We start from the raw sequence: 23,922 nt of genomic DNA on the forward strand, positions 1-23,922 counted from the left end.
CTTCATATAAAGAGGTGAAACTAGATTACAAAGAAAATGCCTACATTTTAATGTATGAACTGTACCTGTTAGACTTTATAACTTTAGTATTCTCTTTATCCTGTTTTGTATTTTTCTATTTTTATTTGAATGCCTTTATTTTGACAGGAGACAGCTTTTATCCTGCCGTATTGTAGCTGGAGGACAATAAAGAGCGTACAGAAACTTAAAACAACTGACATGTTTTACTGGAACTCAACAAAAGCTTCACAGCAGCTGCAGAAATGGCACTTAATTCGCAAATATATGTGTATTTTTCAGTTTTAAGAACAAGAATTAACCTTATTTGAGTTGAAGTGGCACATTATTTCCCGTTCACCTGCTGCTGCTTGTGATGATGCGGGGGTTCAGTTGTTCTGAAAAGTAAAGCTGAGGACAGAAGAACATTACAACAGTTTCACTGAGTTTAATGGGACCACTTTATTATTAAACTGGTCGATGAGGAACAAATAACAAAACACATTCACAGTAACGGCCAAGATAACATTATTTCAGGCTGTTTTAGCTCTTTCATGGAAAGAATAACAGATTTCATGTAACATATCCTCTCTCCTAAACAATACTGAAGGCTTAACATCGTGAAAATTCAGCTGCTAGTACTCAACTCATGCAATAAGCAAGAGACCTTAATGATCCCTGCTGATCTACCGATACACTGTCTGCAGCGTTTTAAGAACCAAGGATCCATTTTCAGCGTTTACCACAAAGACAGAAACATTCCTGTTAATACTGTGACTGATTGTCCTTTAAAAGCAAATGGTAAAACTGATAAAAACTTTCAGATGCTACAGTGATGAGTGTATTTTGTACCATGCACTGGAACTCACGCACACCGTGTTTTGAATAAAAAAATAAATTCATTTCACAAATTAAGATAATCTTAAAGGAAGCTAATGGGTCTACTAAGTGTTCTTTTCTACAAACTGACTAATAAAGCTAATAGCTAATAGTTATTATTTCACCGCACTTTAAAAGATTTCAATGTACTAAAATGCTAATATTGTCATGACTGATTTCCTGCAAACACCACCAAAGTCTTGCACACATCTATGGACAGTTAAGAAATGCATTTCTGTGCTGATTGAGGACGTTTAGAGTAAGATAAAATGATTCACATTGAATGTTTGGCACAGCTTTGAGTAAGTCGCTCAAGTACTCGCAGCTCGGCTGAACACATATCACACAGTTTAAACGGTCTAAATAAAAGCAAACGTCGCTGCTAAATTCAACTTCAATTCGTCCGCTAAAGTAACGTCGCTCCGCACTAAGCTGCCCGAATAAATAACTTTATTCTTCAAAATATACACATCTAGTTCTTTAACAAAAGTGCTTGTATCGCCTTCCCGTCCTTAAGACTAATCATGGCAGATTGTTCAACTTTCCGCTCTGCAGGATACAAAAAAGAAAAGTGCTTCAAGAATTTACAACAATACGTCTCGCTTGTGACTAAATCGCTGCTACATTTCAGGCGCTCCGTCCGTCAGTCAGTCAGAGGAAGCTTGGCAGCTTCGAGGGAGGCTTAATCAGCTGCTGGAGCCGGGAATCTGCGGAGGCGGAGGTGTCGTTTCCTGATCGTCCACCCGGGGGAACTGCTCCCTCCAGAAGGTGAAGTGGCTGTAGGTGTCCGAGCAGGGGAAGTCGGAGGAAGAGGACCGGGCTTTGAGGGGAAACACGTGGTCCACCACCTCGCCCAGACGGACGTAACTAAAGCAGGCGGGGGGAAGCGGTTGCTGCGGTGAAAGGTGTCTCAAATCAGGAAAATCGTCTTTGAATGAAGAAAACTTACGACGAGATGTTGGTCTTGGCGTGCTCCTGCACCAGCTCCCCTTTAGGGTTCACCGTAAAAATCCTGTTCAGTGGCACGCCTACTTCTTTATATGAATATACGTCCTGTGGATAAGAGACTTAGATTAAACAACGCAGGTCCATTCGAGGTCAGTTTTAATCATTTATCACTCAAACCAGCTTTTGTTCAAAGCATCAAATGTAATCGGTTGTACACGATGAGCCTGTACCGTCTTTCTGTTGCCAAACGCTGCGTAGAAAGGCTGTGTGTTCGGATAGAAGAGGTGCTTGATGTCTGTGAGGCACTCCACCTTAAACTTCTCCGGCTTCTTCTCAATCACCTCCCTATCAAACACACACACAAAATCAATACGATCACAGTTTCTCATGGTGTTTATTCAGAATAAAAACCAGCCTTTTGCGTGGGTTGGACGTACCGATGCAGAGCTGAGAAGAGGCTGCTCGGGCTCAGGAGGACGGGGCCCATAGGCAGCATGGTGCCTCTCTCGTTGACCCAGCTGAGGTAGCCTCTGGTCATGTCGGCCATGCCGATCGCTCGAGCTGAACAATACAGGAGCTTGTAGCCGTTTCTGACAGAGAAGCAGAGAGATTAATCCACAATAAAAGTACCGCGCAACAGCTTGAGGTCAAAACAAAATGATGTTTTTATATTTGTTCCCACTTTTAAAGACATCCTCCAATGGAAATCCAAACAAGGGCTATTCAACTAAATTGCTCAGGGGACCACAGCGACTGAAAGTTAACAGCTCAGGGGCAGGACATCTGGGAATTATTGAATTTAATTTACAATGTAAAATCTAGTTTTATTTTAAATGAACTCAATGAAGCAAGCAATGAAGTTTGGGCAAACTCAATTTTTTCTTTTCAAATAAGAAGTTTTAGTCATTTATTTATATGCTTGGAAGAGAAAACGACTTTGATTTTGCCCATTTTTTCAAAATGTCAAATGTTTTGGGTAATTTGCATGTATATGTTTATTATAATTTCCATTGTGACTGTATGGTTTAAATATTAAATCGTGCTTACTGGCTGACTTTGTGGTAGAGGTGAGCAATTCCCTGATGTGTCCAATCTTTCCCGAGAGTGGGCAGGATGTGACCCAAAGTGTCTGACCTGGAGACAGACAAAAACAGGCGAGTTTTAATGTAAAAGTAATAATAAACGACGTTACAAGAGCTTAACATGGAACGTGCAGCTAAGGTTGACAGATTAGAGGACAGATTATTAATAATAAATGTCAGTGCGCTCAGTGACTCTGGATGTTTAATCTTCAAACAGAATTACAAACAGACTCATATTCTTGCAGGGGAAAAGTGGGAAACAAATTAAACTTGTGATTATTTTATCATATGGAACTACCCAAGTCCTTTAGGTCCGAGTGGCGCACAGCATAAAGATGACGCTGGATCAACATTTAAATCCACTTTGTTTTAAAACTGTACGGAAACCAAGACTTGTTGATTTGGGATGATGTGTGGGGGCAGGTTTTACACAGATCTTCAGTCTGTGCCAGGCACAGTTTCATGCAATGCCGAGCTCACTACACTGAAGCCAGGCTTGCAAAAATACCTGACATTTCCTCACACACGTTTTGGAGCTCTGTGAAGAGGTTCTGGTCTGACATTTTCTCTAAAGTTGTCTAATGTAACTGAGAGAGTATCACTCCTAATTCCTCAGCTGCCTTGTTCAGGGTGTGGCCGACTTCTCTTACTCTCTCTCCTGCTAAAAAGGACTTCATATCTTTCACAACTCTGCTGACCAGGAGGTTAATGCTGCAAACTGGAAATCTCCACCTACAAATACAAGCTGGATTGGAGAGGTCCTTTATTTCCTTAAACTGAAAAAAAAGTCAGTCTGACTGGCTGGCAGGGCTGGATTATTTGAAATAGTTTGTTAGTTAGGGGTAGGTGCAGGGGTGGGAGGTATCTGCTGTCAGTTGTTGAGCTCTGAAAGTAAACACGAGGATCCCACACCTGGTGATGGTTCCATCGATGTCAGAGATGATGATCTTGTCGTCCCAGTTCCAGAGGTAGATGGTTCCCTGACAACGACAGGTTCCCTGATACTGAGTGGTCACGCTGAACACGACGTCGTTCGGGCCGTCCTGCAGCTGGAGAGACAGCTGCAGGTGTGAGAGTGAGAAGGGGGCAGGGGGGAGGTAGAGAGAGAAAGAAAATGCATTAAAACAACGCACGGGGAGAAAAATACAGAGCTCCATCCTTGTGTCCTCACCAGCTGCTCCGAGGTCAGGCGGAGTGTTTTCTTATAAGAGACGCCTCCTGATGGGAGTCCAGGCTCGGACTGGAGGATCGGAGAGCTCTGCTTGGCTGCAAGGTGGTCTTCATCACTCGAAGAGGACTCCTCTTTATGTCTGCACTCGGACAGGTCAACAAAATACGTTTAATAATCAAATAAGCTTATAAATCTAGCAATAAAGAATGCATTAGGATAAAATTTCCGACCTGTTTGTCATGATCCCGGCCTGTTCGACAGGATCACAAGCTCCGTGCTCGGCAGCCGAATCCTACAAGGAGAGAAAATGTCAAATAAATACAAATCTGAGAACTGCGTGTGCAAAACAAAGCAGCAATGATTAAGGAAAAAGCGTTTGGCAGAACCTACGGGTTTGACGCTGTTGTTTCTGCCCCTCCAGGAGAACCACCACCTCCCTCCTTTCTTGGGCATCTTCTCCTTCATAATCTTCTCCATCGTGCCCTGAAGAGGAGCACGTACAACCCACAACACAGACGCCATTAACAAAACTTAAAAAAAATAAATAAATAAAGCCAAACAAGACTATAAATCAACTACAATACAGAACTGAGTCTCCAGTGGAATGGTAAAACTAAAGAGGTCGAGTGAGAGGATGAGGCAGGCAGGAGAAAAAAATGGTTGTAAGATCAGAAAAGTAAGATAAACTTATGGAGCATTGTCTTTTCTGACGTACAGAGCTGTAGCTCAGGACACCAGTCAGACAGCAAAGCAGGAACTTTAAGGCTGAGTGTAAATAAGTAAGGCAAGAGGGCTAATTATTTAACGAGGGAAAAGTGACGGAAAAAAGAGGAAAAAGACACAGAGGAGGATAGTGTTTACATTTTGTCATAAGACATGATGCAGTACCACTTCCTGTCAGAACGGGGCATGGTAAACATGTAATACAATGAGCTCACTGAGTCATTAGTATCTGTGTGTGTGTGTGTGTGTGCCATCACCCTTTACCTTTGGCAGGGGTTTCTGGAAGACTTGCATAGCAAGCACAAGTGGAGCCGCGGTGCTCCAGTTACAGTACCTGAGGGAAATAACACAAACATAAATCAGATTCGGTAAAGGATCGCAATCAAAGACACATTTTCGTTGCGAATCACTTTATATTAGGATGAGGAATTATGTAAATATTGTCATCATGACGTGTTTTATGAATGCCTTACTTTGAGCCAATTTTCACAACTAAGTTGGGGTCGTCGATGACGGAGGGGTTTTCTGTAAACTGCTGATATGAGATGATCTTATCGTAAAACTGCTCTATAAAAAAAAAAAAAGAAACACAAACACACACACATACGTCAAGTTGCCAAGCTTTGCGCCACATCCGAGAGCTGTCCCGCGTGTCCTGTCAGCGTACCTGCGGTGATCTCCTTGTTGTCGGTGAGCCCCCCACACAGGGAGATGGCGATGGACGGAAGGTCAGACATGGGGTCGCAGTAGCTGTCCACGCCGCTGTCCGCTCCCGAGCTTACGGACTGCGGCGACTGACTGGTGCTGTGGGGCCCCGGGTCGGAGATGCTTCTCAAAGTGGAACCGCTGTCACTGCAGGGGAAAATGGTGGGTTTCTAATAACCATATTAAACTGCGATTCTCTTATGAGACTCACCATTTCCCTAAAACTCTCACAGCCGACTTAGATGATAGTAGTTCATTTAATTATTAACTTCTAAAGCTCTAAATGCTGTTGCCCCACCATATTTATCTGGTCTTTTTAACCTCTACACACCAGGAAGAGGACTCCGACCAACCAGCCAGTTTCTCCTAGAGGTCCTAAGATCCAGATTCAAATCTGAAGGTGATCAGGCTTTAAGCAGCCGCTGCTCCAAACCTTTGGATCAGTCTCCCCTTTAAATATGCACACAGCTCAGGCTTCTAAATCCCTGCTTAAGCCCCAACGTTTTACTTTGATGTTTTAAATGTGCTATTGCAATTACAGGCGTTCCAAACATTGTGCAGCCTTATCCTTAACACAGAGGATCTGTTTGCCTGTGTCCGTTCACATACCTTTTAGGAAAATACAGCGCTGCCACCTCGGGCTCCAGATCTGTAATATCATCCAGGTAAATTCCATCAGAACCAAGATGGCGGCTCCTTTTGTCTGCAGCAGAAAAAAGAAAAAATTAACTCTCAGGTTTCCGATATTTGAGCTGTTCTTTCGATTATCTATAAAAATATAATTTTTTTTTGACGGGAATGATGAAAGACTTCTGCCTCTTTGGAACTTCCCGACTCACTCTTCTCACGATTACTTTCATTATTTCATCAGGGGAGCTTCCCTTTTACAGGCGAACAGAGACCTTTACCTTTTCTCTTAGATGGGGAGTCTGTCTTCCCAAGCAGACGAGGCGCCGTCTCCTCCATGTCCTCCACCGTCTGCGTCTCCGAGGTTACCATTTCAGTTTTCAGCTCCACGGACTCGGACTCCATCCTCGCTGTTTCCTCTTTGGTCGCCATCTCCTCCTCTGGCATTTCGGAGCAGGCTCCAGGTTTTTCTGAGGGCATCTCGTGAGGGATCACACGGAAGTGTGTGTTCTCAGCGACAGGGATGGATACATGACGAACAGGCTGAGGGCTGGACTTCAGAGGGAGGAAAGAAGGCTGAAAAAGCGGAGAAGATGCGTGCGAAATGAGAAACTCTTAAACAGTGGAGCTTCTCAGGTGCGTTAATGGCGGATGTTACTGTCCCGTACCGTGGCGGCCTGCGGCAGCTCCCCCCACTCCCAGAGCATGGCTGGTTTCTGGCTGTCTGCGTCCGACAGGTTAGCGATCAGTTCCAAGTCGCTCTTCGGTGAGGTGGGGCGGGAGTTGCCAGGGCTGAGGGTGGGAGGAATAAAAAAAAAAATGACGCAATAAAAATCAAACATCCAATGTTTCAGCACGAGTGGATCTCGTTACGAGCGAAGCACCTCTGGACCGGGCTCCACTCTCCATCTGAACGAGCGTAGACGCCTCCCGGTTTGAAAGAACCGCCACCGGAAGCAGCTGCAGTCTCGTCTCCCAGAATATCTCGAGAGGAAGACCTGAAACGGACACGCACACGGGTGAAGTCTGTAGTTGACATTTGACTTTTTTTCTCATATGTTTTGTAGAAACCTTCATAACAAAAAGAAACAGGCCATTCTTGAGTTTAGTCAGGCACATCCTCATTTCTTCACACTTTCTGAATAATTTTCCTTAATTTTGATTCATTTAATGCTCTCCCTCCTTCCTACCTGTTGCTCTCCAGTTCCCCCTCTTCATCCGAGCTCATGTCGATGGAGAACATGTCTTCATCCGCCGAGTAGTCGCCAATCTCCTCCCTCCTTGAGCTGTCTGCCCGACTCTTCCTCCTCCTCTTCCTCCTCTTCTTGCTCTCTCCACTGCTCCCTAGGGAGCCCAAGGTCATGGGAGGCCTGGAGTTCTTCCCCAACAGGGGGGAGCTCATCAAAACGGCCCCATCCGACAAGATGGGAGAGGTGGCCAAGTGGGAGGGAACAACTTCCTGCGTGGAGCAGAAAAACCAGTGGGATAATGTATGTTTAGTTGTGAATTTTTTGTGATGCACATCAAGCAAAGAAGACTATAAAGCACAGAACGTGAGGCAAAAGTGTGAGATCATTTAAAAGCTGTGGGGAAAAAAATAAAACTTTCTATGCAAAAATCTCGTTCAAAGTAAGTTTAAATGAAGAAGGAGCATTTTGACTGGATGCAAAACTTAAACTGTTAACTTTGCGGTTGGTTATCCGGATTGTGCACACAAAAACACATTTAGTCCAAAACAAAATCCCTTTTTTTTCCCCCCTCTGTTTTGCATAGCCCCTCTCACTGGCTGCACTTCTAGGAAAGGAAAATGTTTTCCAGGAATATTTCCTCCCCGTGAAGCTGGACCTAAATGTGTGTGGACACGTGGAACAAAAAAAGGGAAAAAGGGAAGCTAATGTTTAACCATCTCATCTGATTTGTGGCTTGACAATACCGCCTCACGTTTTTCTTCCTCGTGCCAAAAAAAAAAAGGAATTCAGAGGCACAATACTCCCCCCACCCACCCCCACCCCCTCAACAACCCCTTGCTCTTCCAAAGCCTGGGAATCCGACACCACCCTGGGGAAAGTAAATCACCCGCTTCTCTTGTTAGAGCCTGCCCCCGAAAGCCTCAGTGCTTTACTGCTTGTTTATTACTTTTGGCTGGACACAACTTCATGAGGGCAGACGGGTGAAAAAAAAACAACATTTTACTGTCAAAGCACATGGCTCCTTTAACGTGCAATAAAAAGTCCTGGAAACCCCAAAAGGCAAGAACTTTTCAGGTTTGTGACCCAGCTGTACGGCTGCAGTATTTAACCTACCGGCATGCAGAGTATCTGGGTTAATAAATACTTCCTCCATAGCGCTCACTGGTAAACACAAGCAGGCTGTTCAAAAAGGAAAGGAAAACTAATTCCAGGCTGTTGTGCCAACTCTGTACACAGCCTGACCCAGTTTAAAGTGCCATTAATGTCAAAAGGGAGAAGGCGCGAATAATACTTCTGAAAGGGCGTGTCTGGAGGGGTGGAGTTTGAGTTGTTTTCTTTTAAATTGCAGACATTCAGGTCACCGCAGACATACCTGAAACGGTTCGTTATGTTCCAGTAATCATGTGAACAGAATGACTGTCAATACCTGATCGTTCTCCGTTTCCTTCACGAAGAACGCCTCTCCGTTGTCCCCGAGCTTCATGTGAAGAGCCACCGGTTCGCCGTTGATCTCTATGTCCACCTGCAGAAGGCAGAAGAGAAGGGTTAGGAGGTTTAATACGCAGAGCTTTTAAACTTAGTTCTTACGCTGCTCTTTAAAAACCTTACCACTTTCTCTCGGGATCGCAGGACGCCCATTTTCCCGAAGCGCACGTGGAAGGGCGAGCACCGCAGCGAGCCATCGGGCTGCCTCACCACGATGACGTCGATGCAGCCGGAGAGGGTTGCGGGGTTGAGGCCTCGGTACAGCTCCTTGACCTGGACGAGCACCTGACCTGCCAGCTGGCCCACGTAGTTCATGGTCTGAAGGGTCTGCTCAGGCGAGCAGCGGGAATGAGATAATCGATTTGGAGTTAATCAAAGGTGGCGACAACGCAACTAAATAATTATCAGACGTTTTCTACACTCTACGTCCTGTCCGAGGTGTTTAGAAAACTTGTAAAAAACAAAATGAAGGACACCATATGACACTGTCTGCTTCCACTGAAGTTTTATTAATCCTGGATCCCAAAGACTATTGATCTGCTCTTTTTATAGATTAGTCTGAAGCGGTTAAAACTGGAGATCTTGGCATCTTAATTTCAGACTGAACTATTGGCTGGTTTTCAATAATCTTTCTGGCCATAAGCAGTGTGTCCACTTCAGTGGTCTTCCACTCATTTGGATGTCACAAAAGGTGTGCCTCAAGGCTCCATTTTAGGACCTGCTCTCTTTATATTCACACCATAGGCTCTAATGTTACTGATGCAGCTTACATCTCTATGCCGATGACACAGTGTTTATTTTTGCACCTTTAGCCCGGTTTTTGATCATTTGGTGTTAATAAGCTACATTTGTGACCATGTCAAACCACTACTAAATGCTGACAAAACTAAGGGCATGTTGTCTGAAAAAAAAAAAAAAAATTGAGCAGTTCTTGCTACTAGTACATTCAGACAAAGCACCTGGAATAAACTTGTGTCTTCCTATAAATATTTCAATGTTTTATTTCAGGAAAACCTTCCTTTTATGTTTTATATTCAAACCTAATTTGAACCTGGGGTTTATAAGTTGTTGTTTTTTGAGCGCATTATGTTTGTTTGTAACTACTTTGATACCGGGTCTCTACTGGGAATGAGATCTACTGTCTCAAGGAGATTACTGGTAAACAATAAAAGGTGAATTTAAAACTAATGGTTATGAGCTCTAGCTCAACACTGCGCCCCACATACAGGGGGACCTATTTTCACCTCCATCTCCTCTTTCTCATTAGTCTGGAAATCCAATCCAACTGTTTTGCAGACTTAAGTTGAACCGGTCTGTACTTCTCAAGTGTCTGTAAAATCACGGCCTTCCGTGTCTTATATTAGCCGAGCTGAAACTGCAGCATCAAGACAGCAAGAGCCCCAGAATACAAAATCAGTTTCTGTTCTTTAAAAAGAGAGAACATAGCCTCAATAAACGATCTTTTAAACCCAACCGTGAGGGTTTAGAGGTCCTTCCTAAAACAAATATTAAATATCAAGCAGATAGCTAAAATTGGGCTGCTTTTCCAGACAATTTGGATGCAATTTGCATGTTCAAATGAGCGTTATGAACGCCAGGCGAGGCAAAGAAAGGAAATCAGTTACATCGGGCACGTCTGAGTTATATTTCCCTGCACCAGATGCCGATTAGATCAGTCGGTGTTTGGTGACAGAACCAACAAGCGCCTCTAAAGTTGGTCATTAACAGACGAGGAGGGCTGACCTTGACTCATTTGGCAGCAGGTCTCTGAATGATTGCAGCGCCAGAGGAAACAGATGGAAACATGCCAACGGACGTCTTCCATCTATCGCTGGATTGAGCCCCCCCCCAAAAAAAGAGGCCCTCCTGAAGGGATCTCAAACCAGCACATCAGTCTAAAGAACCATGCTGCCTCCTCAAAGGTATCCCTTAATTTTCCATGCAAGCACTGACTTACATCATTCCCTCGCAGCTGATGTTTGCAAGGCTTTAACTGCTGACTGTAGCTACGTGGTGCTGAGCAGCTCCATCCAAAAATAGCCTGTCTTGTCAGAGACTTTCAAAGAAAAAAAAAAAAGAGGAAGGGTGTCTCAAAGCACACTCCTCGGCTTCTAGCTTCAAAAACAAGAGACGGAGAGGATAAAATCAGGGACCTGACTTCCACTCAAGCTGAACTTGTGACTGATATTAAACAATTGATGGATTTAATGAGTTTACAAGTTGCAGTTTAGCTGGAATGTGACAGAATCACTCAGCAGGTGATCAATGGGCTGAGTCTGTTGGGTTTTTTTTTAACACACCAGTCGCGTATCACAGCACAAAGATGAGCCTCTGAAAGGTAAACTTCTTATTATTTCAGGGGATAAAAAGCCTCCCCAGCGTAGAAAAGGAAACAAAAATTAAATGAAATTGAGAAAACATAAGAATGCATGTGCCTGACACAAGAAAACAAATAAACAAATAAAATCCAGTGCTGGATGCAGCTGAGTCATGTTTATGCTGCTGATAACTGAGTTTTAATCATCTTAACCTTAGGAAAAAGTCAAGTAACACATTAAATAAATCACCTACAGTACATACCTGTTCAGGCTGACTTTAACACCAACAACACAGGGGGGCAGAAGTTAACCCAGCTGTTCGTTTTATAAAAATTCAAAATAAAAATAAAAATAAAAATCTCCTTTATTTTTTTTGGTCACCCAGAGAGGAACCATTTAGGCGAAAGCCAGGCTCCTTTCTTCCTCTCTGTTTATCTTCTGCACTCCTCTCACGGGGACTTTTTAGGAGGGTGACGTCACCGGGCTTTCTGACCAATCAGCGTCGAGCTTGAGGACTCGCCGAACCCTCCCGTTTTATCCGCCGCCGTGGCGCGACTTGATGTTACAACCGCGTCATCTGGAGCAGGTAGTTTTTTTTTGTTCAGGTCACAGAAAGCAAACAAAAAAAATAAATAAAATATGAACACAATTGTTTTGTACTCCACGTAAACTAAAAAGCGCATTAAAAGGCTTCTTCTTCTGATAACATTAAAGCAGTTTGCAGCTACTGGAGTGGCATAAAGCGGAGCTTCCAGTATGGCAAGCAGGTATATCATATAATCAGCCTACTTTTAGACTTAACTTCATGCGTTCAGGTTATTTGTCTATTCATGTGAATTACTAAAATGGCATAAAACAACACTTAATCCAGTGCTGATTGGTGCAACAACTTCATTTTTGTTCCTGCAGACTCTGTAGATTTGATACAGAGCCTTGTATGTTCAAAGATTTAAAGTTAAAATTAAAACTTAAAATATTTGATTTAAAATTAAATCAAATATAAAAATAATGAGTTTCCATGTTTTACTTCAGTTAAACACTATCATAAAACAATCCAGTTGTCCATTTCTCTGATTTTAAAACGTTAATGACTTGTTTGTAAGAGTTTTTGTGTCGAAATTCCAAAGTGGGGTAACTGTGTGGGTGATGTGACCGTCCTTGGTTGGTGATGTCATCAACGCCACGGGCAGCTGTGGTAGGCTGCTGTAGGACGCTGAAGGGGTTAATGACACAGTGTTTATCAGGGAAAATGAAAGAAGAAGCAGCAAGGTTTGTTAACAGGAATACGCTTTTATTTATTTATTTTTGTCAGGTGTGATGCTGCCGGGACCTGGAGTTCCACATTTCACAAGAGGGACCCTCCGAGCTTTACAAAGATGTCACACAGCCTGCAAGGAGTTTCCCATCCGGACAGCTGGAGGCTGAAGGTGGCAGTCAAGATAGCCATAGGCTTGAGATCAATGGGAAGCTGAAGAATGAAACAGCTATTGTAGTTTCAGGTCCATTTGCACAATTAATTGCGACGCACTGAACCATTTCACCCACACACTGTCCGTATTTGATGTTTACTTTCTTGTTGGCATTCCTGTTTGGCTCTTGATATGTCTCACTTCAGAGTGTTCACGGAAAAGGCCAAAGCGACCGCAGTAATTCTTTCAGTCTTTTATTATTCATTTAAAGTTTGTGTGAATTTCTTAAAATGTGAGACTCTGAAGAAAAACACCTTTTAAGAAATTCTTTTGATTTATGTTAACTTCGAAACGCTATGTTTTTCCACCATTAAATATCACAGAGTAAAAATGGCCGTGTAGGCCCTCCCCTTCTGATTGAAACCTCTTTTGATGAACTGCTTTGAGCTACGGTCTCTCCAGAGCCAATATTCTCTAAGTACTAACTACATACTATATATGGTTACTTTAGAGGTAAAAAAAAAAACAACTTTAGATTGCTACTTTTATCAAGCTGTTGTATATACTCTGTAGGGTTTATGAACCACATCTAATTTAAAATCGGGTATGCTTTTTCCAGTCGTTTTTGGAGGGATTGGTGAGGGGATAAGTTATTTTTATCAAACATTTGTATTTACACACACACATACAGTACTACATTTAATTTTTACCATAATTTTAAAAACTTAAAAAGCCATTGAGAGTAGCTGATATTTAAATTATGAAAACATTTTTTAAAAAATAGTAGTGTGAATGCTTTTTAGTTTTTGTACATTTGATTTTTAAATTCCGTCCTGATAAGAATAGTCATTTAGACTAGAGAGAATGTCTCAAAAAGTGGAGAGAGGTGCGTTTGATTATATGTTACAACGGCCTGCCATACTTGGTAAAGTTTAAAGTCACCCAGTGAGTGTGCTGCAGTGAGGTGATCTTCCTGACCAATCACAGCCCTGCCTTGCAGCACAGGCGATGTTTGGGACCCTTCTGTGAGTCTGTGCAGAGAGGAAGTGGCTGGCTGGTGGTTTCAGCTCTGCGTTACTCAACACTTTGAAAATCAGACAGTTCTTGTAAGGAACAGGCTTCTCCGCTGCACACAGAAGCAAACACTCCCCAGTTTCACTGAAAGGATACAGCATCATACGTGAAAAAAAATCATGTCTGCACTGACACATTATTGCCAAAGCTGCTTTTACTCTGTGTGTGTGTGTGTGTGTGTTCAAAGCTGGAATAAATCCAGAATCTCTGCAAATTTTCTCCCTCCATGTTAAGTCCTCCAGGCAAATGCAGAACGGGCCACATGTTACAACAAGCTCACATGTAGCCTCCTCTGCCTGTTTACGCAGGGTGATAGTATGTTGACTCGCACGATGTTTAACTCTTTTTTTCCAGACCGTGAAGGCGTCCATAGATTAAATACCAGAAGAAGAAGGAAGGCAGATCTTTGGCCTAAACTATGACTGAGCCCTGATTAGAAACTGGGACAAAGAATCAGACACAGACTGATGGCTGCTGAGTATTTAGGATGGTCTATAACTTTTTACAATCTCACAGTTGAGTATATGTGTGCCTTAAGTGTTTTGTGAATTTTTACTACTTTACACATTTAGTTGCAATAAAACTTTCTTGTCAGACGAGTCGTTTTATGAAGGGGTGGATTTATGAGCTTGTTATTGGTTTTATTACATAAACAATGTATAAAGTAAACAGGTGAACCGAGACAACGTTTCAGCCTACAGTCTGTTAAAGCAACATGTATGGTAAGTAGTTTATCAAAGCTTTTGTATTATTTTGTTTTATCTGTACATCTAAAACTGAAAATGGGACTTTTTTGTGTGTGTAGGTAACATGTTTTTTTTTTTTTTCAAAAGTCAAAAACTTAGCTTAGCTAAAATAAGCTAAACTGTACTGAACTGAACTGAACTAATCTAAAATTAATCAAGCTAAACTAAACTAAGTTAAGATAAACTGAAATTAACTGAGCTAATCTAATCTAAACTAAACTAAGATAAACTTAGATTGATGAGCTAACAGCTAATCTCAGTGAGATCAAGATCAAAAGGAATGACTGTCGTCTTAAAATAACTCTATTTTGATCATTTTCAGAGCACTTTGTGTGAACACTCTTTACAGCCTTTACATCGCATTACGTGGTTATTAACGTAGAACTCGGTTAAATGCAAGCCCAAACAGCTGAAGCGGCAGCTAGCTGTAGCACGTCCGGTGCAGCCTGAGGAACTACCAGCAGAAATAGCATAATGCTTCTGCCAAAATAACCTAATGATATTAAATTGATGGCGATTATTTATAAAACGGCTTTCACATGAAGTACTGTGAGACGGGAGGAGCTTAAACAGAGTTTGAACTGAGGTAGTTCAAAGAGCTACATCTACAACAGGTAAGATAGTAACTGCTCATCACAAGCCTTCCACAAACCTGTGACACTGACAACCAGTTTTGGCTTCTTCAGCAACGTTCCAAGTATTTCAAACGGCTTAAACCCCACAGATGAGTGTGTTCAGCACCCTGGCTGTCTTTCAACCACGAAGCGTGACGACTAACGTGACAATCCGTTTACCGGAAAGCTCCGCGTACGCCGGGATGACCTCACGTCCCTCTTTAGGTTGGCGTCAGTCAGCGATCCAAGGATGCATGAGCCACACAGCTGCTGGCCTTGAAAGAACCTGCTCTGCCCTCGGCCGATGTACAGTTTCATGTTCTCGATGACTGCCAGCGTCCGTCCACAAGAAACGAGTTGAACAGCTTCTTCATTTGAGCCCGTTTGGATTCAGATATAATTAGAACAGGTGTAAGGATAAATCAGCCAAAACATGCTTCTCCAGACTAAATGTTGTGTTGTTGCATTTCCAGCTTGTATTGTTTTAATCCGACGCAAGCAATGAGAGGATGAAGGACCCTCGTTGTACAAGATTCTTTCCAGTTGGATTTAAAGCCGTCAAAAGCAACATATAAACAAGTATTTGTTGTTCTGTTAATGTGTCGTTTTGCTTGACTCAGCACAAGCACAACCCTAGCCCTAACCCGTTTTAACAGACACACAATGTAATGTTTGGACACGCTTGGAAGAAACTGAAGCTGCTGACGACCTGAACTGAAAATCACGAGGCTTGATGGAAACTTTGATTCAGAGATTAAAGCTGTGAAACCAGGGAGGACTCATGTTGCCAAAAAAAGGGAGAAAAATGAAGATGGAGTCATTGAAATGAACCTAAACATGATAGAGGTTTCATGATTTAAAAAAAAAAAAAATTAGAATCCTCCTCTATCTTTTAGGCTGATGATGATGATGATGATGATGTTTTCTCTTGATGGAAACATCTGGGTTCAGATGATTCACAGCTTCTGCTTTATTTAGTCAGTGAGAGCTGCAGATTGTCGTCATGTGTGACAGATGTGTTGTTTTGCTGCGACAGTCCTCTGCTGCCACCACTGAGGAGATCACCTGATCCCTGCGAGCTTTCACTCCGCCCGGCCCCTCACCTCACGCTGCCCCCGTCCCAAGTTTCAGTTGCAGCAGGTCGTTTTACACGGGGGATTATGTAAACACGCCCCGCTGCGCTCTCTCTCTCTGTCACACACACACACACACACACACACTGACACCGCTCTTACAAAACCAGCTACAGAACTTTAAAACCTTATCTTGGGTCTAAACTGATGCATCATCTGGAGAAATTACTTTTTTCTGCAAAAATGCACTGAGCTGCTTAAGCTAAAAGAAGCACAATACTAGCTTAAAGCTAAAAATAAAAGGCGAACACTAGCTAAAAGCTAAAAGTACCAAAAGGGTAGCTAAAAAATAAGAACTAGATAAAAAAGTATTTAAAGGATAGCCAGAAGCTAAAAGTTTAAAAAGAGCTAAGCAGCAGACGAGTAGCTAAAAGTTAAAAGTACCAAAGGTCTAGCTAAAAGCTAAAAGTAGCCGAATGGTAGCTAAAAGGTAAAAGTAGCATAAGAAGACAAAATTAGAGGAAGTCTGCTGAAGCTAATTCAAATGATCTGATTGCATTTTATCAGGAAAAACATTTGTAAATAACGTTAACCCTGCTGAAGCCCTCGTAACTTCAGGTCGGTCTGACCCGAAGGCCACGGGAGGGTTACGTATTTTGAAAAGAGTAAATGTTACAAAAATCAAAAGTCACAGCACCCACCTCCCAGATGAGCTGAACGTTTTCACATATGAACAGCTAAAACAGCACAAAATAAGCAAAAGTAGTTAGATTGCAAAAGAAAAACGTAAAGAAAACGAAAACAACAGAGTGAATGCTGAGTCAGCATTCAATTATCCATGCCCCCCCTACACACACCTACCAACACCACCACCACAACACACACACACACACACACACACACACACACTGATTTACAAGTTTACAAGTGACATACCCAGCTCCAGGTGGTGTCGTTGGAATCCTGCTGAGCAGCTTCATCTACCTCCTCTTCATCCACAGCTGATGTCATGATTCCATCGTATGCTCTGGTCGTAAGCCTCTCAGCAGGTGTGCGAAATGCAGAAACGCCACAAGTCCGGTCCGCCCTAGAAAGTGCGTCTTCGCTCTCCGAGCTCGACGAGGGTCTGACGGTCAAGTGCGAGTGAACGGCGTCTTGCTAAGTTTAGCTGGGCCCCCACCGTTAGAAACCTGAGCCTCGAGTGGTCGTCATGCGCAGGAACCTTTGACTCCTCGGGCATTTGACGGGGTTCTTGTGACAGAATATTTATTTAGGTGGATGTCTTCGGTCTTACATGATCACACGCCAGTTAGACAATCAATCCAGACCTCCACACGCCCCCTGACAGTCTCTTCAGTGAGTAAATTTCCAACCACTTTGGAAATTCCAGTGACCCTCCTCCCCCCCTTGATGAGGACACCTGCTGAGGTAACGTCCTGGCCTCACTGGTACACAGAGACCCTTCAAGTAACTGCTGCAATTAATGCAACACTGTTTTCACACAGGTACAGTATGTTGGTTACTCAGAGTTCATATCTTACCTGTTGAAGGTAGCTCGTTGTGCAACCCAAGTTTGGGGACAAAAGGGTTTAATTCTGACCAGACTGACAAGATAACAGCAGTCCTTGTCAAGCTCGGCCCTGCTCAGACTAGCCGTTAGCTCGTCAATCCAGTCAGAATGAACATCTGTTGCTCCAGAGCAAGGTCGTTCAACAAACATCTGCAACAGGTAAGATATTATCTGTTCAGAACCTTTCAGCGAAACTCCACTTCAGAAGATCTGAAGTATCACTTTAAGTCAGTGGTTCTCAAACTTTTCCATGCCTAGCCCCCTTTGGATAAAGAAAATTTTCCACCTCCCCACCCAACCTGACCCCAGCTCAAAAACACAACAACAAACACTTAAACACACACACACACACATCCCAAGAGTTGTGCAGTTCTTTCTGGTTTTCTCTTAATAATTTGTTGTATCAAAAGAAATCAACATATTTTTGTTACATTTTGTCACTAAATTGCTCTTACAATGGTTTAAATAAAAACACCATACCCAAACAGAGGCTACTTCTCCATCAGCTTCTGCTTTTTTTCAAAAACACATTGAAATGTGTGATTAACTTTTTTAGAACCATGACAACAAAGTTCAACCTGGGCAAAATAAATAAATACATTTTTAACTAGACCCACTCAGAGAGCGCAAACCTCTGCCAAGGCCACAGCGTGATTACAAAATACTGCGATCTGGATCATAATCTGGATCAAAACCAAAATTGAATCTATTGGTTTTTTTTGTGATGACCCCAACATTTCCTGATAATTTCATCTAAATCTGTTCTTTAGTTTTTACCTGATCTTTACTAACAGACAGACAGACAAACCAACGGACACAACCGAAAACAGAACTTCCTTGGTGGAGAAAACAAAAGGGTCACATGTAGGAGCAGAGAAGTTTTTAACAAAGCGGTTACCTGTGACCTTTGACCCCATGAGCCTTAAAACCAACAGGCATCATGTTTGACCCATGAGGCGTCCAGCTATGCAGTTTGACATTCCTACATTACTCTGTTGCAGAGCACCAGGTCAACTGTGATGTTAACATTTGATCCCATGACTTTGAAATCAGTTGTGATCACCCTTGACTTAAGAGCTGTCCAACTGTGCAAGTTTAACATAATTTTCCTATGTTAAACTCGGCATGGGGCTGAACTGTGACCTTAAACTTTGACAAGGTCACCACCAAAATTGAATTCCTTGTTCCTTGTACCATGTTTGACGTTTCCTGAAGAATTCATGAAAATCCTGTTATAATTTTTTAAGTAATCTTACCCACAGACAAACAAACAGATGCTACAGAAAACAGATTTTTACTAAAATTACATTTCAGTAATAGTTGCTGTAATGTAATGAGGCTATGTCCAATGTAAAGTTTTTTAAAATGAGCCATAAAGGGCAAATTGTTCATGGACAGGTTTATACTACACCGCCATCTAGTGTCTGGAAGCGGTAATTACATGCGGATGAGACTAAAACGGTGCCTTCACTTGCTGTATTCAAAATAAGAATAACGACAAAGTAAAGTTAGTAGCGTAGATTTGTTAAAGTCCATTCTGCCACGTATCTAGTTAATTTAAAACATCTTGTCCACCTCAGTACTGAGAGTTTAGCCAATCTTTCTATCGTCGCTACAGTACGCGCGACACTGCGAATGTCCCATTTCCCCCCGCAGCACCTGAAGCCGTCATCCTGATGCCTTCACGGTGTCCTCTGGTGGCGTATTGATCCAGCTAACCGAACGTTAGCTTTTGTGTCAGCATGTCGCCTGCGATGTCTCCCCGTTCGTCTGTTGTTTCTGGGTAAATATACCTGGCACTCGGTGGCTTTAATGTTCCGCGCAGGTCATCTAAAAACCATCGGCAAAGCGGGAACTGGCTGGTAGGTGGTCTTTGAAATCACAGAGACGTGACATGTTGCTCACGTCTCCTGAACTCTCGTTCATCCGACTCCAGAGCTAAAAAAAAAAAAAAGCTATGCTAACAGGCTAGCGGCTGAGCGTTTTTGTGAACGTCTGCGCGGTTTTCATACTTGTTTTATGTCAGCAACAGTTAGTACGTCTAACGTTGTTGCTCAGCGGCACCTAATTAATCATTGAGACGTCACAATGTGGCGTTTGTTGAAGAGAACTGAGCTACTTGGCGAAATAACGTTAGCTCTCTAAGCTAACAGCCGCTAGTTGTCAGTTTCAAAACATATTTCCTGGGCTTTCAGTTCAGATCTCAGAGCTTTAATAACGTGAGTATTGGAAATGTCGCCACTGGAACTTTGCTTTACAAGATTAAAATCATTTAATGCAATATGTGACTAATCCCTAATGCTCATATTGACAGCTGCCAGTTAAATCTTGAGTGTTTGAATTGAGGTCTGTTTCTGGTCTTTTTTTCCCCATCTATAAGAGTCTAACATGATATTTACATGTCTATAAATGTACTGACTAATGATAGCAAATTCAAAACAAGCCCAGTATTCATAATGACTTGTGTTTAAGCATGTAGAATATTAGTTTTTTATATATAAAGTAGTAATNCCCCCCCCCCCCCCCCCCTTTTATCCCCTTCATCACAGGCACTTTCGCCGGACGATGGACGAGCTGGTCCACGACCTGGTGTCAGCGCTGGAGGAGAGCTCGGAACAAGCTGCTCGCGGCGGCTTCGGTGACGGAGGAGACCACGCTCTGGCGGTGGGCTGCCTGCTGAAGAGGCAGGCTCGGAAACGGCGGGGGAGAAAGCGGCGCTCGGACAACCCACATCCGCCGTGGGAGGCGGGCCACCTCAGCGAGGGCTCAGAGTCCAGCGTGGAGGAGCACAAGGTGAGGCCGGGTGGAGGGATGGCCGGGCTAGAACTTCCTTATTCTTAGCAGCTGCATCACAATGTGTTTGTTTGTTTTTTTTCCACTACTGGGATATTTGTCGCAGGACTACCGTGCCGGCACTGGAGGAGTCTCTGCTGCCAACAGCCACGCCCGGGACAACAGCGACTCCGATGAGCAGCTCGGCCCCAAAAGACGACCCCCTAATGCTGCCGACCTGGGCCGAAGCAAACGCCCGTTTTGGCCAGACGACCTGGCTGTCCTGGGCTCGGCAGAGGGAACTCGCAGCCTCAGGCGGCGGCGTAAGGTCAAACGCATGGCCGTTGACCCGCCCGTAGACCCAGAACCCCACTCCTCCATCATGCTCGGGCCCCCGCCTGTCCCCAAAGCCCGTGTCGGCGGCAGGCCGCACAGACTGGGTGCCGGTGAAGGCAGGGGCGCCTTGGAGCTATGTGGAGGCGGCCTGATGGGGTCCGGGGGAGGGAAGAACAGCATAAAGAAGAGGAAACTGGGGATCCACAGACTGGGCGTGGAGGCTGCAGATGAGGGCGTGGTGGTTGAGAGTGAAGACCCCGTCTCTCCTCCAGTGGATGGGGCCAAGGACAAGATGGAGCTGGAGGAGCAAAAGGGCTCAGATGAGGACATGAGTGACAGGTGGTTAGTGTTTGACTTTATTTTTATCTTTCCATGTGGCGTTCAAGTTCTCTGCCTCTGCTCCTGTCTTGTTATCTTGAGTGTGCTTCTGAGTCTTTAGGACATCAGGTAAGATGTAGAACTGGTGATCAAACGAGCAGAAGTTTTGGGTCATTAGAGCTTTTTTGTTTGTTCGTTCGAGAATTTAAATTTTGTCAGTTTCAAAATAGTTTGTCAGGCAGATCTACAATTATGGATTCTCTAGTTTACTTCTTTAAAACCACATGTAAGCCATAAAAACCAGTTTACTTGGAGCAGAATAACAAATACTTCAACACGCAAAGAAACAAAAAGATCTCTGGCTGTCTGCATTTTGTTTTGCTTGTAATTAACTAAAATAATGAGCTATTAGCTTGAAAACAAAATCACACCACAGCCTGAAGCCATTCTGAATCAGTCCTAGTTAAAACTTGATGCAGCAAAGTCACTGAAAACGTTTTGCGCAGCTTGTTTTTAAAGACTTATCCAGCTGCGTCCTCAAAAAATGGCTCCACAGGCCACACAGAAATGTCACCCCGTTGTTGTACTTGTTACCTCTAAGAGGAGGTTTAGCTTTCGTCAAGCCCACTGATGGTTCAGGATAACATTAGTTGTTTATTATGAAGCTTATTCAGAAATGAAGTGTGCTCTTTCTCACAGCTTAGGTCCTAGTTGGTGATTTGAGCCCATATATCGAAGCTCAAGTGAGGTCTCATCAAAATCTATGAATTATATTCTGAAATTCTAACATCCGTAATGTTTACAATTGTAAATGGCAAATACATGAAAGATATAATGAAAGATAAAATACCTGAAAGATTAGGTGCAGGTGTCGGTCTGTGGAAGTGTATGTATAAATGATTTGTAGAAAAAACAAAAGGCATCGCATCTATGCTCATACTCCACTATTTAAAAAAAAAATGCTCCCGTATTCCTTCACATTGAAATGTAAAATGTACTAAAACTTTGCCTTAATGTTGATCGGTTTACTAGTTTTTGGTTGATGACAGTTTGTAGCTATTTTTGGACCAATTTTGAGTCTTGAAACTATTAACCTATTTAGGTTTTCTTGTCTCCCTTCCAGTGAGACCAGCAGTGTGAGCAACAGCAGTGACGGGGGTCTGTATACCAACGATGAGGGGAGGCAAGGTTTGTACTCAGGCGTGACTGAAATTGCCTTAATGAACAGAATTCTGCCAAAAATTGTCTCAGACGGGTCTTTCTGTGTGTGTTTAAAATAAAAAAAAAGTATTTCTTGACTTTTGTTTCAGGCGATGACGAGCAGAGCGACTGGTTCTACGAGGGGGACCCGGGGTCTGGCTCCGGGCCCGGCGGCGCCTGTGGGATAGCGGGAGTGGTTCCCTGGTGGGAGAGAGAGACGGCGTCGGAGGAGCTGGACCTCGCCGACCCCGTCTTCAACAGCATCCTCACAGGATCCTTTCCGCTCTTGAGCCCTGGAGCACAGAGAGGTGAGCTGCCATAGTTGGCGTCTCACTATTGGCCAGTAGGGGGCAGTCACTTCACACAGGCGCTAATAACGGACCACTCTTCTGGACAGCTGTAGTTGTTGCACTAAATTTAAAAAAAAAACACAGAGCTAATCCAGACTGAAGCCCCTCTTGCATTTAAGTGTTGGATACAAATAAAATGAGTTCAGAAATCATCTTTCGAGTTTATTCGCCAGTAAACCGGTGATGTTTGCCAGGGTTTCAGGCCAGGTTGAGTCGTCTCCATGGGAACCAGCCGGGGTCTGAAGCGGGGCTGCAGGGAAGCTCCAGTCCGGGCTTCAACGAAAGGCTGAGCAGACAAACCCAGGACTCACACGAGTGAGTTTTGCTGGCGGCGTTTTGTTTGCCGTCTTCACGCTTCTCGTATGTTTCCTTCGTGGCCTGCTCTTGTGAGTGCAGGTGCTTTAATCATCCTGTCGTGTCTTCACCAGGCCCTGGTTTAGCTCCGGCTCGAGGAGAGAACACGGACAGGTGAGTCTTGTTTCAAACAGGTTCAAGCTTCCATTTTATGCGTCGATCAAGTGTGGCGCTTGTTGTTTTATTGCTCGTGTTGCTTCCTAAGTGCCTCAGACAATAGGTTTTTCTGTCTCTTTGCCACTCCAGTTGCACTGGGACCCACGCACAGACAGAGGCCATCGGAGGACCTGTTCAATGAAAACGGCGAGCAGGTCAGAACAGCTTACAACCAGGGGCTCCATGTATTTAACGATTTTTAGCTTTGCTCCTTTCTTGGCAGCATTTTCTTGTCGTTGGTGTCACATGGTTTGTGTTGTTGTCCTTTCAGTGCTGATAAGAGATCAACATGTTTTTTTTTTTTTTTTTGTCACCTGTCTGGTTTTGCAGACAGACCAGCGGTCACCTCGGTTCTTTGTGCACAGGGGACATCAAGCGGAGGCGAAAAGCAGCCCCCCTCGGTACCACTGCACCCCCAGGTATTGGCTCTGCACCTTACCTTCCTTTATTTTTTTTGCATACTTGTCTCTGATTTGTTCTCCTCTTGGTTGAACCTTGTGGATCCAGATCTGCTTCACTCTGACACTGATGTAAATACAAACAAACGGGTGGGGTGGGGGGTTCTAAATGACAGGAGAGCCAGAGTGAGCAGCTTTACTCAGCACTGCTTGCAAATAAAGAGAGGATTAAAACAGTAATTAGTTCGGCTCTGAGAGTGAAGAGAACTTCCTGGAGGAGAGAGGACAAAATGACGTTTGTCCAAAATGGACACTGAAGTGCTCTGCCTTCCTGCGTGTATTTGTTACACAGCCTGGCTGACAGTCGTGGTTCGTAGTAATTCTGCACCAATATGCAGACACTGTTAAACCTGTGAAACAAGAATAA

General features: G+C 43.6%; 2 protein-coding genes across 5 annotated transcripts; one reads left to right on the forward strand and one right to left on the reverse strand.

Annotated features, from left to right (window-relative positions):
* Window positions 1-434: 434 nt before the first annotated feature.
* si:ch73-21k16.1 (phosphatidate phosphatase LPIN1) lies at window positions 435-17,180 on the reverse strand. Of its 2 annotated transcripts, none has more exons than XM_017436008.3 (20): window positions 16,978-17,180; window positions 8,931-9,134; window positions 8,749-8,844; window positions 7,323-7,591; window positions 7,017-7,130; window positions 6,801-6,924; window positions 6,414-6,708; window positions 6,115-6,208; window positions 5,468-5,652; window positions 5,274-5,367; window positions 5,065-5,134; window positions 4,468-4,560; window positions 4,308-4,369; window positions 4,078-4,216; window positions 3,819-3,967; window positions 2,872-2,958; window positions 2,262-2,414; window positions 2,055-2,169; window positions 1,826-1,929; window positions 435-1,743 (listed from the first exon to the last, which is right to left on the reverse strand). In XM_017436008.3, exons 1-20 carry the CDS (start codon window positions 17,050-17,052, stop codon window positions 1,563-1,565), a joined length of 2,703 nt encoding a protein of 900 aa, XP_017291497.1. In that variant the 5' UTR covers window positions 17,053-17,180; the 3' UTR covers window positions 435-1,562. The 2 variants fall into 2 exon arrangements, with proteins under 2 accessions (XP_017291497.1, XP_017291498.1); XM_017436009.3 differs by lacking the exon at window positions 16,978-17,180 and adding an exon at window positions 11,388-11,837.
* Window positions 17,181-19,260: 2,080 nt separating this feature from the next.
* Window positions 19,261-23,516, forward strand: gpatch2 (G patch domain containing 2; the record flags this gene model as incomplete). 3 transcript variants are annotated; one of them, XM_017435980.3, is given in 9 exon segments in its annotated part: window positions 19,261-19,394; window positions 20,161-20,404; window positions 20,511-21,061; window positions 22,161-22,225; window positions 22,348-22,545; window positions 22,782-22,902; window positions 23,016-23,055; window positions 23,188-23,252; window positions 23,428-23,516. In XM_017435980.3, coding segments are annotated over 9 exon segments (1,414 nt in total), but the record flags the coding sequence as incomplete, so codon positions are not given.
* Between the last annotated feature and the right edge of the window lie 406 nt (window positions 23,517-23,922).

This window comes from Kryptolebias marmoratus, linkage group LG19 (assembly GCF_001649575.2).
Source record: "Kryptolebias marmoratus isolate JLee-2015 linkage group LG19, ASM164957v2, whole genome shotgun sequence".
In the NCBI taxonomy this organism is placed as follows: Eukaryota; Metazoa; Chordata; class Actinopteri; order Cyprinodontiformes; family Rivulidae; genus Kryptolebias; species Kryptolebias marmoratus.